Source organism: Sciurus carolinensis, chromosome 15 (genome assembly GCF_902686445.1).
Source record: "Sciurus carolinensis chromosome 15, mSciCar1.2, whole genome shotgun sequence".
Lineage (NCBI taxonomy): Eukaryota > Metazoa > Chordata > Mammalia > Rodentia > Sciuridae > Sciurus > Sciurus carolinensis.
Window position 1 is genome coordinate 6,381,236 of NC_062227.1, and position 17,054 is coordinate 6,398,289.

Consider the following 17,054-nt stretch of genomic DNA (forward strand, 5'->3'; position numbering starts at 1 on the left):
ACAAACACATCCAGCTAGGGCCTTGCACCTGCCAGGCCAGCACTCTGCCACTAAGCTACAGCCCCAGATTCTCCCTTTCTCCTCCTGTCCAGTCTATGATCGTGACATCCTGGGATGGTTAATGTTATGTGTTGGATGCGTTTAACATTTAAATGAATGTATTTTCAGTAAGCACCCTGCCCTGGGTAGTGTGAGTGGGCTTCCTCCAGTCAGCTGAAGGAATGAACAGAACCAAGACCAGCCTCCCAGAGCCCTGTTCTCCTGTACTTCACCCGTGGGCTCTCCTGGGACTCCAAGGCTGCCAGTGCTTACTGCTGACTTGGGATTCACCAGACTCCACATTCATGTGAGCCAATTCCTTTTAATAAATACATACACACATACCCTCCTATTGCTTCTGTTCCCCAAGAGGATCCTAGCTAATGCACATGTGGATCAGGGAGTGGTGTGCTGCTATAACAAATACACCAAAGTGCACAAATGGCTTTAGGGTCGGAATTATAGAGGCTTGAAGAGCTCTGAGGCATGGGGGCAGTGGCTTTGCGTACAGCGCCTACCTAGCATGGGCGAGGACTTTAGTTTGTTTGCCTTAAAAGGACAATTGCTAGAAATATGGATATTAAAGGTAATGCCGGGGCTGGGGATACAGCTCAGTTGGTAGAGCGCTTGCCTTGTAGGCACAAGGTTCAATCCCCAGCACCATGGGAAAAAACAAACAAGTGATGCAGGTATAATCTCAGATGGAAATGAGGAATGTGTCGTTGGCAACTGGAGGAAAGTCTATCTTTACAATTAAATGGCAAATCAGCTGCATTACACTCCAGGGTTTTGCAGAAGGCAGTGTTTGTGAATGACAACCCTGGACATTTACTAGAAATTTGTAAAAGAAGCTGAGAAGGTACAGACTGGTTTCTCCTTGATGGCTCTAGTTAAATGCAAAAAGAAAGATGAAGGAGGACTTGTTAAGCAACAAGGAACTAGAAACTAAAGATTCAGAAAATTCTCAGACTCTCCTTATTGGGGGGACAAAAAAAAAAAAGAAAAAGAAAAAGAGCGATTAAGTTCTAGAGAGAGCATCTCAAAGGTGCACAGGGCAACCACTCACTCCATGAGGAGACTGCCGGGGATCCCATCGGCCTCGGGAGAAGCCAAGAACACAGACGGGCGGCACCAGCAGACACACGGCCAGTGCAGGCTGAAGGAGACACCTGGGTGAAGCACCAGGGAGGGGACTCGGACTGCCCACAGCTGGGCTGTCAGGGCAAGCGGAACCACATTCATCCCTCGAGATAAAGGGGAGGAAGGGCCCAAGGTTCACAGGGCTGCGGCTGCCACTGAGACCCAGGGCACACGGGCTGGGCAGGGCCTCTACAGAGGACAAGCCACTTCTACTGGTTACGTGGGCTGCCCCTATCTACCAAAGGCCTTAGGGGCAGGGCCACCAACAATGGCCTCAGGGGCTAAGACCACCACCCGAGAGGGAGCCGAACACTGAGCCCAAGGGGACTAACTCCCAGCCTTAGATCCAGTGGTGTATGCCTTGCTAGAGGGCCTCTCCTGACGTCTCCCTTCTGGAAGAGGAATGTCCACCCTGCGCCTCATCCACCATGGCGTCCTGGGAGCACAGGCTCACAGCTGGAGAGGAACTCTGCCTCAGGATGGAGCACATCTCCAGGGTCACTTACACCTGATTTAGATGGTGGTGATATATGTGTGTGTGTCCCTTCTTCTTCCCCGGCTATGTGGGGATCCGACCCAGAGCATTCTACCACTGAGCTACATCCCCAGCCCCTGGGTGGTACTGTGGACTTGGAGTTGATGTTCAAGTGGACAAAGACGTCCGGGACATGAATTTTCAATGCACACAGACATGGATTTTGAGGGGCCAGAAAGCAGAGTAATAGGGACTGAACGGTGCCCTTAACTCAGTAGGCATGTTGGTCTCAACCGCTCCAGTGACTGTATTTGGAGACGGAACCTTTAAGGAGAGAAATAAGGTTCAGTGAGGTTGAAAGGGAGGGACCTCTCCTTGCAAGAAAAAGGAAGAGACCCAAGAAGCAGCCCACAGAGGAAAAGCCAAGAGAAAAACACAGGGAAGGCAGCTCTGGCAGATCAGGAAGAGAAAACGCGCCAGAACCCAGCCCTGTGGGCACCAAGGCTCAAGCTGCCGGCCTCCAACCTCGAGAAAATAAAGTGTTATTTCAGCCACCCAGCGTGTGGCTCCCGCGGCAGGGCCGATCCTCAGCCAGCGCTTGGGCAGGGCCCAGCTCGTCAGCACCCAGGCTTCTCCACCTGGTTGGGCCTGGCCTTCAGGCTGCAGGACTCCTTCCCGTGGGGTGGGTGACCCTGTGCACTGCAGGATGGCCAGCGACCTCCCGGACCTCCACCCACAAGACAAATCAAGTTCCTCTTGCCAAGTTGTGAAAACTAAAATATCTCTGTAGCTTGGTCAAATGCTCCCCAGGGGAGGCTGAAGTACCCTGGATGAGAATAAACTCCTGCCTGAGAAAATGAAATAAGCAGTGTTGGATTCTGTCTGCTTGAATGACTTTCTAAAGCGGAGGTAAAATACTTAATGTAAAATTCCCATTTTTACATGTATTATTTCCCTGATTTCATGTAGTTCTCCGCGTTCTCCTTGAGCTTAGGCATGTTTAAGACGACTGCTTCAGATCCTGGTGGTTCATTCCGACGGCGACATTTCCTTGGGTGGGTCTCCTGAGACCGTCTTGGTCGTGCTGCGTGTGCACCTCAGCCTGCCGCGTGCATAGCGGAGCCGCCCTCCCCAGAACGGGCCTCCCTTGAGACCAAAACGCTGCACCTGGTCAGCAGTTAAGGCCCTGTTGGCCCCGCTGCCCCAGAGCCCAGCCTGCCGTCTCTCCCAGGAACGTGGCTGCCCTCAGTTGCCAAATGCAGGCAAAAGCGACCTCAGTCCACTAAGCACCGTGTCTTCGGGGGCCATCCATCCTGCAGCAGAACTCGCCAGTCTCTTTTCAAGGCTGCCTCATATTCCACCGCGGGTCACTTCCACGTTTTAACTACTGGGGACGTTGCTGCTGGACAACGGGTGTCCAGTGTCTGCTCCTTCCTTGCCTTTGCCCAGGAGTGGAAAGGCTGTACCATGTCACAATTCTACCTTTGATTTTTAAGGTCCTGCCACAGGTCTTCCAAGCAGCGGCGCCTCTCGATGTCCCCAGCAGTACAGGGGTCCCGGCATGGCCACTTCGGACGCTTGGCTATCTTCTCCCGTTGTGATGGGAGTGGAGTGTGGTATTTCACTGTGGCTGTGAACAGCTCCTTCCTAACAATCGTGATGCCAAACAGCTTTGCAGCTGCACAGTGATTACTTTTTTTTGTCCTGGGGAATGAATCCAGGGGTCTTTAACCACTGAGCCACACTCCCAGCCCTTTTTTACTTTTATTTGGAGACAGGGTCTTGCTAAGTTGCTGAGGCTGGCCTTGAACTTGCCATCCTCCTGCCTGAGCCTCCCAAGTCACTGGGATCACAGGCGTGGCCACCGCGCCTGGCGTTCTTGTATCATCTTTGGAGAAGTATCTGTAAGCCCTTTCCCCGATTTGTCTGTTTTTGCTACAGCTGAGTCTTAGGAATTCTGTGTATTTGGGATATTACTCCCTTATCAGATTTGTGGCTTACAATATTTTCGGCCATTCTTTGGGTTGCCATTCTGCTCTGATGACAGTACTCTCAGATGGACACGTTTTATCAGCAAATTCGGAGCCAGCCTCAGCAACTCAGCAAGACCCTTTCCCAAAATAGTTTTGATGGAGCCAATCTGTCTATTTTGCTGTGCTTTTTTAGCATCATACCCCCCAAATCAATACCAAATCTAAGGTCATGCATTATTTTCCCTGCATTTTCTTCTAAGAGCTTAAAATAGTTTGAGGTCGTATGTGCAGGGCTCCGATGCGTACAGAATTGTGTACATGGTGTTATGCGAGGGTCCATCTTCCTTCTTTTGCATGTGGACATCAAATTTTCTGAGCACCATTTGTTGGAAAGACTGCCTGGTCCGCACCGAGCAGTCATGGCACCACTACGTGAAGTTATTTGTCTGTACACACAAGGACTCGCTGTCAGGACCAGTTTTTCTATTTCTGTGGAAATGCTGGGATTCTGCTAGAGACCCCACTGAATCTGTGCAGTACTGATCCAATGATGATATTATGTCATCCAACCTACAAATGTGGTATCTTCCCATGGATCTGAGTCTTCTTTAACTTCAAAAATACTTTGTACAAATCTTTCATCTCTGCTAATTGCTGAGCATTTTATTATTTTTGATGCTGATATAAATGGAGTTGCTTTAATTCCTTCTGATTGCTCCTTGTCGGGTCACTGAAACACAACTGATTCTTACCTACTGATTTTGTATCCTGCTACTTTGCTCAACTCATTTTTTAGTTCTTGTCAGTTTTTCTGGTATAATCCTTTGGTATTCTGCATTTATATAAATCATTATCACCCACGGAGTTTTAGTGCTTCCTTTTCAATTTCAATGCCTTTTCTTTCTTTTTTCCTCTAAATTGCTCCGGCTAGAATTTCCAACACTATGTTGAACAGAAATTGTTTCTGATTTTACAGGAAAAGGTTCCAGTCTTTCACCACGGAGTCTGATGGCAGCTGTGGGCTTTTCATACATGGTTTTTATCATGTTGAGGTGGTTTCTGTCCATCCCTAGTTTGTTTCCAGCATTTTTATCACAAAAGGGTATTGAATTTTGCCAAGATTTTTTTTTTTTTTTAAATACCAGAGATTGAACCCAGTGGTGCTTAACCATTGGAGCCACACCCCGAGTCCCTTTTGTATTTTATTTAGAGACAGAGTCTTGCTGAGTTGCTTAGGGCATCGCTGAGTTGCTGAGGCTGGCTTTGCACTCACGATCCTCCTGCCTCAGCCTCCTGAGCCTCTGGGATTATAGGCGTCAGTCACTGAACCCAGCCCCAGATGTCTTTTCTGCATCAAATGAGATGCCCACGTGGGTTTTGTCCCTCCTGTGTTAATATGTGTATCACACTGACCTTTGTAGGCTGAATCACCCTTGTAATCTGGGACCCGTAGCACTTCACCATGTGGACAATCCCTTTGGCACACTGCGGAACTCAGGTGGCCAGCACGATGTTCAGAATTTCGAAGTTTGCAAAGGATGTTGGTCTACTTCACTTTTCTGTTCTCACAACAGCTTTGTTTCTGGTTTTAGGACGATGCTGGTCTCACATAATGACTCAGCAAGTGTTGGCCGGTCGGCATCCTTTGCAGTACTGGTTCCATCTCCTTGTTATCCAGGGGCCTATCCAGACTTTCTACCTCATTATGGTTCAGTGTAAGGTTTTGTGTTTCTAGGAATGGGTCCATTTCACTTGGATCATTCAGCTGTTGTCTAACAATTGTTCAGAGTACCTCTTATTGTCCTTTATTCCTGTAGAATCAGCAGTAATGTCCCCACTTTCATTTCTGATTTTAGTAATCTGAAGATTTTTTTCATCAAGCTAGCTAAGGGATTGTGAACTGTGTTAATGTTTTTAAAGAACCAAACCTGAGTTTTGTTGAATTTTGTAGTTTTTCCACTGCCTATTTTGTAAGCTCTAACATTTATTTTACAATAATTACAAGTTATAGTAACGAGCTGGGTGCAGTGGCGCACACCTGTAATCTCAGTGACTCAGGAGGCTAAGGCAGGAGGATCGAGAGTTCAAGGACAGTCTCAGCAACTTAGCAAAACCCTGTCGCAAGGAAAAAAATGAAAAGGGCTGGGGATATGGTACAGTGCCTCTGGGTTCAACCCCAGGTACCAAAAAAAAAAATGCTGTAATACCTATTTTACAAGTCATGGTAAGTTGCACTAATACCAGTCTTTCAATTATTTACCTTGATCAAAGATACTTATTTTCCACCTGGCTTCAAGTTATTGCCTGGTGTCCTTTCATTGCCACTTGCTAAAGGATGCTCTTAGGCATTTCTTGTAGTACAAGTCTAGCAGAAACAAACGCCTCGGCATTTGATTACCTAGGGATGTCTTAATTTCTCCCTCAGATTTAGGGAGCTTTGCAGGCTATAGGAAAGCTATAGGATCCTTGGCTGAAGGTGGGTTTTCTCCCTGCAGCACTCCGAATCCATTAACTCACTGCCTCTGGCTTTCTCTGATGAGAAATCTAATAATGTGCATCTCTCTCGAGTGAGGAGTCATTTCTCTCTTGTTGCTTTCAGATACTTTCTGTGTCTCTGGCTTCAGGCAATTTGATTCTAGTGTCTTCATGTGAGTTTCTGGGTTCGTCCTGTTAGGAGTCTGTTGGGCTTGTTGGATGTGCGTATTCATGTCTTTCATCGAATCTGGGATGTTTTCACTATACACTCTCTTCCTCGCCTCCTGCTGCCTCTGAAGCTCCCACTACCCACACGGGTCAGCCTGACTATACCCCGAAGGTCCCACGGATCCCGTTCCTTGCTCTTCACTCTTTTCTCATTCTGCTCCTCAGAAGTGGAACAGAAGTTCTATTTTTGGTCCAAAATTTTTTAATTGGCACATCATAGTTTTATGTACTGATGGGATTTGCTGTTATATACATATTTGCTGTTACATACATATTCATACGTGCACACGACACAATGGAACCATATGATTTGGCCACTATCACTCCCTAGCACGTCCCCCTCCCACCCCTGGGTCCCTTTCCTCTACTGATCTCCCTTCAATTTTCACGAGATTCCCCACCTTTCTTTTCCTGTTCCTCGTTAGCTTCCTCTTGACCTTCTGAATCTGTCATGGTTCTGTTTTTATAATCACTAATTCTTTACTTGCCTCCTCAAATCTACTTTGGAATCCCTTCAGTAAAACTTTCACTTCAGTTTTGATATATTTCATTTCCAGAATTTCTTTCTGGTTTCCTTCTACTTTCTACATTTTTAATTAATATGTCCATTCTGTTCGTACACCATTTTCCACATTTTCCTTTCACTCTTTGGGCATCGTCTACATAGTGGTTTTAAAATATTTGCCTAGCAGGCCCACTGTCTCATCTTTCTCAGGGACAGTTCCTGTTCACTCATTTCGCCCTTTGAATTGACTACACTTTTCTGCTTTCTTTGAATGCCTGAGAATTTTTCACTGGAAACCAGACATTTGAACATTATTACACTGCAGCTGTATTTGTAGCTACAAACACAGTGGGAACTCTGGAGTTCAGTGTTTGCTGGGTTTCTCCCCAATGTTGGGTTTTTCTTAACAATAATATATCCCTTCTCCCTGCCCCCCCAAACTCAATACTGGGTATTTGAACCCCGGCCTTTCCACTTGCAAAGCCAGCGCCCTCCGGGATGGGCTATACCGTCGGCACTCCTTGTCTTATTACTAACTAACGTGAGCAGACTTGAGCACATCCTCGTATATTCATATAGTGTATTATTCCACAGTCATTCATTTGGAAAATATCAAGTTCCAGGCACTGTGACAAGTGCTGAAAAGAGAGGCCTGTGCAGCCTCCATGAGACCAGCTCTCCTGAGAATCTGCCGTGCTCTCGGATCACCCCAGAACTGGCCATACCACAGGCACACAACAGAAATGGACGCCTGTCACTGTGCTCAGCCTCTGTGGGCTCCTGGCAGGGAACCGAGGCACGCGCCCACGCCAGCCTTCCACCCACCCCAGGACCTACCTTTACAGTGCACGGCGATGGCACCCTCTGCGCTTTCACAGATATCCAGGAACTCCTTGACGATGGCGTCCGTTGGGGTGCTACCATCCGCAAAGAAAAGGTCATGGTGATCGAAACCAGCATCCGTAAAGCGTTTGGCATCGTACATCTTTTTATTCAGACGGATAATGGTGGTGACATTGTGAGTCTTAAAATATGGAATGTAAGTCTCAGGAGAATGTTGGTGGTAACCTACATAAAGAAACACACCAGACCTTGTAAAATGCAGGAAGAAAACAACCAACGGTAGTTTCGCCTGTAACGGGGCGGAAACAGTAGCTGGACTGGGGACTGAATACCAGAGTTTGATTCTAACTGTAAAAAACAGAACTCAGTTAAAAGCCAGGCAGAATGAGTGCAAAGGACCGAGTACGTTTCAATCGTAAACACTCGGCCTGGCTTCGTTTAACTTTCTGGTCTCCTTCAAGGGAAAATGACAGGAGGACATTCCTGCCCGCTGGTCCCTCGGGTTTGCATACCACTTTCCAGTCTGGATCTCGAGTGCGGGCCACAGAAGGCAATGAAGCGGTCTGGGATGATCCAGTTTAAGTCTCCATTTTCTGCTCTCTGCAAAGGGAAGACAGCACAGTTCACTTGTGGACTCGCCCTCGACCCCACCGCCCTTCCCACTACGGCGACACCCAGGGACAACCCCCAGGGACGACCCCAACTGGTGTTCTAGCATCTGGCTCACCTAAATAGAGAACACGTTATTGTGAATGTTTGATTTTACAGGGACAAGCACGAGAAAGGACGTGCATGATTTCACTACACCCCACGCAGGTCCAGGTGAACTGTGATCACAGACAAGTAAAGACAGAGTCGGACTTAGTGCATCCACAAGATGCTTTTTACACCATTGGAACATCACTGCAAGAACCGACCACCATTATTAACCTAATTCATCAATTTAAAAACTTGCTCTTGGGCTGGGGTTGTGGCCCAACACCCCAGTGGTACAGCACTTGCCTGGCATGTGTGAGGCACTGGGTTCGATCCTTAAGCACCACATAAAAAAATAAATAAAATAAAAGGTATTGTGTCCATCTACAACTAAAATATATATTTTTTAAGAAAACTTATTCTTAAGAATTCTGAGTAATGGTGACTTTAGAATTTATGAAAGTTTATCTGAGGATTCCAGTATGAATGCATGAAGTGCCTCCCTATTATCTGAGGGTTTGAGGCTCAAAATAACTACAGTAGGAGTAACCCCAGCGGCTCAGAAGGCTGAGGCAGGAGGATCGTGAGTTCAAAGTCAGCCTCAGCAACTTGGCGGGACCCTAAGCATTCAGCAAGACCCTGTCTCTAAATAAAGTACAAAATGGGCTGGGGATGTGGCTCAGTGGTTAAGCACCCCTGAGTTCAATCCCAGATACCAAAATAAAACCCCCCAAAAAACCAAAAACAAACTAAGGCAGGAGAAAAGGACGAGAGTCTCCACGTGCTCCTGCCTCAAATAGGCCTCAGCGCACACCTTACTCACCCACATGGAAGATGCAGCCTAAAAATTAAACTACTCATAATCCCCCACCAGTATCAGGGATTGAACTCGGGGGTGCTTACCACTGAGCCATGTCCCCAGCCCTTATTTTTTGAGACAGGGTATCACTAAATTTCTTAAGGCCTCGATAAGTTGCTGAGGCTGGCCTCAAACTTGTGATCCTTCTGTCTCAGCCTCCTGAGTCACAGAATTATAGGCATGTGCCACTACACCAGGCTCAACCTTTGAAGTCTTTAAAAAATACATACTATTTTTTTAAAAATGTAGACAGTTATCTGTGGGGTTTTTGCCTGCCTGCCCGCCCCCCCAACCCTTTATTTTTGTTTGGACTGTCAGTAGGGCTGACCCCAGTACCCCAGCTCCTCTGTGGACCAGAGAATGAAGTCTGGCAGGAGATCCCACAGCCCTCCTGCAGGGCACAGGCTGGTGCCAGGACAGGCGCCTGGTCTGGGTCGGGCCCATGGGAGGCACGCCCCGGTCCCTCCGGGGGCTGCGTACTCTTCTCCCGAGTGTGCCGACCTGGCAGGTGGAGGCTGCAGGAGTCACCCTGGCCACTCCAGAGGGTGGCCCGAGAACCACGCCCACCTCTGCCCAGCTCCTCTAAGTGTCTGACCCCAGACCAGCTTGTGCGTGGGCACCAGAACACCCGCGCCTGGAGCTTCCATTCATGGGACCCGGTACGATTTCCCCGCTCGCTTAAGGCACTAGGTTTACTTTCTGTACCTCGCAAGACAAGCGTCCTCAGTACAAACAAAAGGAGACGCTTCCCAGAGGTGACGAGATGTGTGGTGACCACTCGTCTCTCACACCTATGCCGAGGGCATCACGGACTTTATCTCGTTCTATCAGGACCTGGAAGTCCACAGCCCTAAATGTTTTTAATGTGACATTACAAACAATGACAGGTGCCTTGTTGTCCGTACTGCAACCACTGCACACACACACCATTGAGCATACACATCACCTCTGTGCACACACACACACCACTAAGGACACACATCACCACTGAGCACAATCACCACTAAACACACACACACCACTGCACACACACACACCATTGAGCATACACATCACCTCTGTGCACACACACACACCACTAAGGACACACATCACCACTGAGCACAATCACCACTAAACACACACACACACCACTGAGCACACACACAATCACCTCTGCACACACATCACCATTGAACACACACACACACACACACACACACCACTGTGCACACACTCCACTAAGGACACACATCACCACAGTGCACCACACACCATTGTGCACACACACACACCACTACGCCCTAAGGCTAGAGAAATGGGGTGGTGCTGAGGACAGGAGGAACCATTCTGAATTTTCTTCGGGAAGTAAGAGTCTCACTTCTGCAAACACGAAGGTGCGCACGAGTGGAGACGGTGGGGAAATGGGGTTGTGTCAGAGCACAGGCTTCAGCTGTGACAGGAGCGAGCTCTGGGGACCTGATAAGCACGCGCCACGTGTGAGAACAGACTCGAGGTCCTCACCAACACTCGGCAGCAAGCGGGGGACGGGCTGCTAGTCAGCTCGACGGTGGCACGTGCCTTATGACGTGCATCAAAGGCCATGTGCCCGCGGGAGAGCCGGGGCTGAGCCCGCGCCCTTGCAAACTCACTTCATAGTGTTCGTACTCCTCAAGGTCGAACGTGTCGAAATTTAAGAAGCCATACTGCATCGCCTAAAATCCAAAAGAAAGTTGTTAAGGACAAAGATGCAAATGAGGAAACAAGTTCCTGATGATAAAGAGGCACCCCAGAAAATCAGTACTACATCTGGATGACCTTCCACTCAATGGTTTTCAAATGGAGTGGGGAAATGCTTTCAAATGCTTCCATTATCTGGAAATTGCTCATGACAACGTTTAATGAAATGCGATGCTTGTATTTTCATTCACCAAAGATCCTATCCATACACAGAGACATAATCACACCTTCAGGGTACTCCTACCACCTTTTTAGATCAACACCAGCCATGGTGGAAGATTAGGAAATTGAGAGCAGAAATACACCACGTGACCCAAAGGTCTCTAAATAACTACTAAAGAGGCAAGAAACCTTGGCCTGCTGCACCCCTAATAGAGCCCCACATTTCATCCGACACCTTCATTAGCAAATTCGAGTCTACTTAGAGATCAGTGTTCCCTATGCTTCAGATGGCCCAGACGTGACACCAAGATTCAAAGTTTTGAGCAGAAGAATTATTCTTTCCATAAGAAGAAAACTGAATTTTCTGCCCTATCTTGTAACCTCACTTAGGCGGAGCACACCAAGCAAAATAAGCAGAGCATGTGTTTTCTGAGACAGAGAGGAAGCTAGAGCCACAGGCCTCTGAGCAATGTCCTCCCAGCTCCCTGATGGCTGAGCCAGATGGGACGGGAGCAGAATGCTCGATCCCCAAGGCAACTGGTTCAAAAGGGCAACTCCTGTAAACATGGTCTTCGAAACCCAAAATGCTGAAATATCAATGCAAAATAAGGAGGCCAGATCATCAACCAAAAAGCCCTTGCTTTATAAAACAGAGTAGCCCCCACTCATCTGCATAACCATGTCCCCAGGACCCCCAGTGGGTGCTGAAAACCAACTCTGAACCTTTCCCTAGGTCACGTACCGATGATTAAGTTTAATTTAGAAATCAGGCACAGTAAGGGATTAGCAATAACCAAGAATAAAACAGAGTAATTATACTGTACTAAAAGTTATTTGAAATTTATGCATTATTTATTTCTGGAATTTCCCATTTAATATTTTCAGGTTGAACCTGATCACGGGACATGAAACCATGGTACTACTATATTTAAGTATTACATTCAATTCCTTGAATTTAATACATTTATATATTTAATATATTTCATGATATCTGGGTTAGAGATTTTCCTAACAGAGTGACAGTAAATGTAGTTTAGGGCTGGGGGGTAAAGCTCATTGGTTAGCACGTACAGACCCTGGGTTCAACCCCCTGCACAGCTCCCTCCTAAATGCAGTTTACAGGCAATTCTTATTTTTCTTTAAACTTTTTTTTCTTTTTTGGTAGTGCTAGGGACCAAACCCAGAGTTTCGCACATGCTAGGCAAGCACTCTACCACTATGCTACAACCCCAGTTCCTTCCTTTAAATTTTCTTGTAGGTAATCCTACAAGAAGTAGTACTAAAATCAAAGCACAATTACACTGATGTTTCATATATATATATATATATATATATATATATATATATACAGTAATGCACAAATGAAAAACGGTTAAATTGAAACTCAGACCTGTTAACCCTGAATAAAACAACTAAACACTGTGTAAAAAGGAAATCTTTGGCCTAGCATACTGGCTAATTAGGCTCAGGTGCAATACAGATTTTTTTAAAAAATCAATAAATAGCAATAAACTGCTACCGTGTTAGCGTAGACGTGTTCCAGGCTCCTTGAAGCCTCCTGTCTTCCTTTCCACAGTGAATGTGGCTGCCTACATCAGCCATCTCCTGGACCCAGCTGGCTAGGACTCCAACCACGGGGAGAAGCTGTCATTTCTACCTGTGTCAATGCCTGCCTGGCTCGGAGCTGTGGCAGCTACGCAGACAACTCCACGCCCCAGTCACTGGGCTAAAATCCAGAAACACACCCACAGGTCACTGCCTGATCCAGGAGGAAGGAGGACACGCATCGGACTCTGGCTTTTACACTAATCATCTTCTCCTTTGAAGACAATTTCTGCCCAACAGTCCCAGAAAGTCTGTTTCATTCCACCAGGAAGCAAACCCTTCCTGCTGCTGAAAACCAGGTCCCACGGACCCGAGCCACTGTTCAATGGGTCTCTTATCCGCAGCTACCGACTGGCCGTTTTAGCTTCTGGGCTGCCTCACAGCCAGTCAAGTGCGGTTCCACCAGGGCCTGGAGCAGGGACAACCCTGCTGACTTACAATGTGACAGGAATGTGGCCCCCGGACGCACACACACACAAGGGCCTCAAACAGTTTTGGGAGGTGGTCCTCTTGTTTGGGTTTTGGGGTGCTGAGGACTGAACCCAGGGCCTCACACGCAGTAAGCACATGCTCTTCCACTTAACTCCCATCCCCACCCCGAACACCATTTTGACGAAGTCACCCACTTAGTTTTATATAGAACCTTGTAACTAATTGGCTATCCAAATTCCTATGTTGAACCCAAAATCGAACACCTGAAAAAACAGAATCTGTTTCTGTTACTGTATCACAGAGATGTTTTTGTAAAAATAGTATTAGAATCAGACATATAAAATACATAAATAAAAGAGAATTTGGAACTGGTCATCTATTTACTTAATGTCTTTCTTTCAAATTACAACACACTCAAAACGAATTCTGGATCTAGAACCTAATTACTGAACTGTCTCTTAACATTCCTTTTTAAAAATGTTATTTTCTTTGTTCTGTTATTTTGGGGCTGCTGAGGATCAAACCCAGGGCTTTGTGCCTGCCTGGCGGAGGCTCCAATGCGGAGCTAGAGCCCCAGCCCTCGTACCCTGTTTTAAGTGGCTTCCCCCCAGGTTGTGCAGAGAATCACTCAAATTCAGAACAAACTATCTCCTGGTTTGGTGTCATCCTGATGTTAGCTGGAAAATGGAGTAACGCTGACATGGTACACATCCTGCAAAAATTTCAAATAGATGGATCTCTGGGGAAGAAAGCCAGGTCACCCCTGGGCGGGCCTCGCCTCCCCAACACAGCCCTGGGAGCACCCTGGGTCACTTACCTTCTTCACTGCGTGAAAACAGTCGAGAAGCGTAATGTAGAAATTGCAACTTCCATAGGCAGCGTCTCTGAAATTCCGCAAGTATTGAAATACATAACTCAGTTAATTTTCTGTAATCACTTACCTCAAAACAAAGCTGACCAGAATTTACAATCAAACGTGTCTGACTGTTCAAATGACCTCCATGGATGGCTTTGGGTTTGAGAGTCGAGTTCCTTCTCGAACTGAAACAAGCAACACCTACTCCTCCTCACCAGAGGGCAGGGCATCTGAATTTTTTCTTAAAACTGGAAAATACCTTATCAAATTATTATCAGAAAAAAATGGCCTTTGTATGCCAAATCGTGTGTGTCTAAATACGTACTGGTGTCTGTGCATGTGTCTCTAAGCAGAAATACTGAGAAGTCAAGGTGACATCTGAAACATCAGTACAAGCTTGCGAGCACTTTGTTGCTATCACGGCGTCAGGACTTTTAACGACTTAACTGGACAACTTCTTTCTGGTTCTGAAGGGACAATAAAACCACAGAACAAAGTTCCCTTTGGCAGGAACACTTTACTCTTAGAAAAGTGCTTACGACAGCTGACAGACAACTCTGTCCAATCACCGCACTGACTCACAGCAGTGATCTGACCACAGAACTCTTCACATCAGCTAAGATTTTACCCAGAAAAATAAAGTATCCTTCTATTTGCTTGCTGTTTCATTACCCTGAGCTATTAAAACATGAAAACTTTTTGAAATTAGTCAAGATAAAAATGTAGCTGTGATCATTCTAGGTTTGCCCAATAATAGGCCTACTGGAATAGCTCCCACCCAGGCCCCAGGTGGAACTGGGGCTCATTAATTGCCCACCTTGGCTGGGTTTTCACACAAATACTACTGACCTGAAAAACTAAACTGAAATTTTCCCCCGAGTATTGGGGATTGAACCCAGAGACTCTTTAGCACTAAGCTACATTCCCAGCCCTTTCTGAGCCAGTGTCATGCTAAGTTGCTGAGGCTGGCCTCACTTGTGATCCTCCTGCCTCAGCCTCCAGAGTAGCTGGAATTACAGATAATGTGGAACCTCACCCAGCTTACAAGTTAACTTTTAGTTCTTCTCCAAACCTTAAGGGACTATTGATTATAGCAATATTAAATCAACAGTGAGGAAAACAAAGTGCATCTTTTTCAATCAAAATAGTCTAGATGTTATGGACCGTTACTGAAACGGTTAGAATTATTGAATTGTTAGCCACCATAAGGACTAGACACAAGGTCTGAACGACACATCATTTTTGTTCTGTAAGGTTCTGAATTTAAGCATCTCTTCCAAAAGTCCTAAAAGGTCTCTATCCAATGCAGAAGGCAACTACTTTACCAATAACTTATCAACTGTATTCAGAAAGCAGAAAAACAAAATGTCCAGGAGACGTGGTTCTCTGAATATGGTCTCAGGCTAGCAGAACAGGATGATCATCCCAAATGTTAGAAAAACAATCCCCAGGCACAAGTACCTGGGATGTAAGGCCAGGTGGTCTGTTCTGAGAGGTCTCCAGACAACTGTGCTCAGGCTAATGAACCACGGACCGAGGAAATCAACCCACGTATTTGAAGGGGGCAGGGCTTTCTCATGGAATAAGGAACATTTTAGATCCAGAAGCTAAGGCAAGAAAATGAAGCCGCTTAGGGCAAACCAAATCCAAATGGTCCCTTGGAACAGGGTGAACTCTTACACTGCATCCCACAGACTCCAACCACACCTGCTCCCTTAACTACTAGTATTTTTTTTCTTAAGCCACTCGTGGCTCTTCCCCTGTCCAGTTAAAGACGTGTCGATTCAAGTCCTAGTGACAGTCCGACACGTGGGGTTTTGCTGGTTGCTTGTTTCTCCTCCTTTCTGAGAACCTACAGGGCAGGCCCTGTCTCCCGGGAAGTGCCCACCAGCAGGGGCGAGCGTCCTCCTTCACTGGCGCTTACTTCCTGGACACCCCCTTCCTCCCACCACGCGCGTGGCCGTCCTCAAGCCAGGGGAAGAGGAGCTCCGGGCTTGGACTGAGCCTTCGGGAGCCGACATCAACGGCATTTACCAGACGTGCGAAGAGAGGAGATTCGACAGAGGGGACTTGCTCAGAACGGCAAAGCAACACCAATTACTAGTGTAAAAAAATGCCAGCCTCCCCCACAGCTCCTGTTCCCAGGGCTGCAAACTGCGAACGGCCCCACGCCGTCACAAGAGCAACAGGCCGGAGACAGGGCCGAGGACCCCCGCACTGCACGCCCCTGGGCCCAATCCCAGCACCACACACGACAGGAACAAAGGACGCTGCCGCTGTGGCGAGCTCACGGGACGCGTGTGCCACGGGCGTGAACCTCTGACGCTATGTCATCGAAAGCCAGACTGCAGCTTCCCAGGAGGCACATGAATGACTCCAGACACACCAAGTTCAAAGGAAGCAGAACTGGAGGTGACAGAAGCGACAGCCAGGGCTACTTCAGAGGTGATGGGGGCGGCAGGAGGGCATCCTTTGGGGTGGCGGCAGCGTCCTGCATCTGGCCTCGGGTGGGAGTCACACAGACCACCAGAACTGCACTGTGCTCAACGCTCAGGACGAGTGTTTTTTAAAAGCTGTACGTAGGCCATCTACCACCCTAACAGGAGGGCAATGACTATCCATCACGCTGGGAAGGCCGGCACTGACCCCGGGGTCCTGGTCCTGAGGATGTCACTTAACCCTCCACGCCTCTGAGGGAGGTGTATTTTCATTTCTGTCTGCAATCCAGGAGAACGAGGACCAAGCGGAAGCAGAGCAGAGCCTGTGGTCCCCATGTGCCTGACGTCCACAGGCCAGCCATTAACAACCCCGCAAACCATCTCTCCAAAGAGAAGGCAGAGACCACAAAGAGAAGGAAACCCCCAGGGCCTAGGGTCGCTGGGTGGCAGAGCACTTGCCACGCATGCACCAGGACCCGGGATCCAGCCCGGCAACACACACACACCTGAGGGCCCCAAGAGCTGCGGAAGGTACCGAAGGACAGAAGCACCGGCCTTCGTGACAGGTCCCAAGGGAACCGGAAAACACCACAGTGCACGTTGCTTTAC

At 47.6% G+C, this 17,054-nt stretch overlaps 1 protein-coding gene across 11 annotated transcripts in view; it reads right to left on the minus strand.

Annotated features, from left to right (window-relative positions):
* Positions 1 to 17,054, minus strand: part of Cdc14b (cell division cycle 14B) — a 92,109-nt gene that overhangs the window by 21,279 nt on the left and 53,776 nt on the right. For all 11 annotated transcript variants that reach the window (XM_047526656.1, XM_047526646.1, XM_047526645.1 and 8 more), the window contains exons 6-9: positions 13,969 to 14,035; positions 10,865 to 10,927; positions 8,191 to 8,278; positions 7,673 to 7,903 (exon numbers count right to left, since the gene is read on the minus strand). In XM_047526656.1, the coding sequence (XP_047382612.1) occupies positions 7,673 to 7,903; positions 8,191 to 8,278; positions 10,865 to 10,927; positions 13,969 to 14,035 (449 nt within the window). The remainder of the gene's footprint in view (positions 1 to 7,672; positions 7,904 to 8,190; positions 8,279 to 10,864; positions 10,928 to 13,968; positions 14,036 to 17,054) is intronic.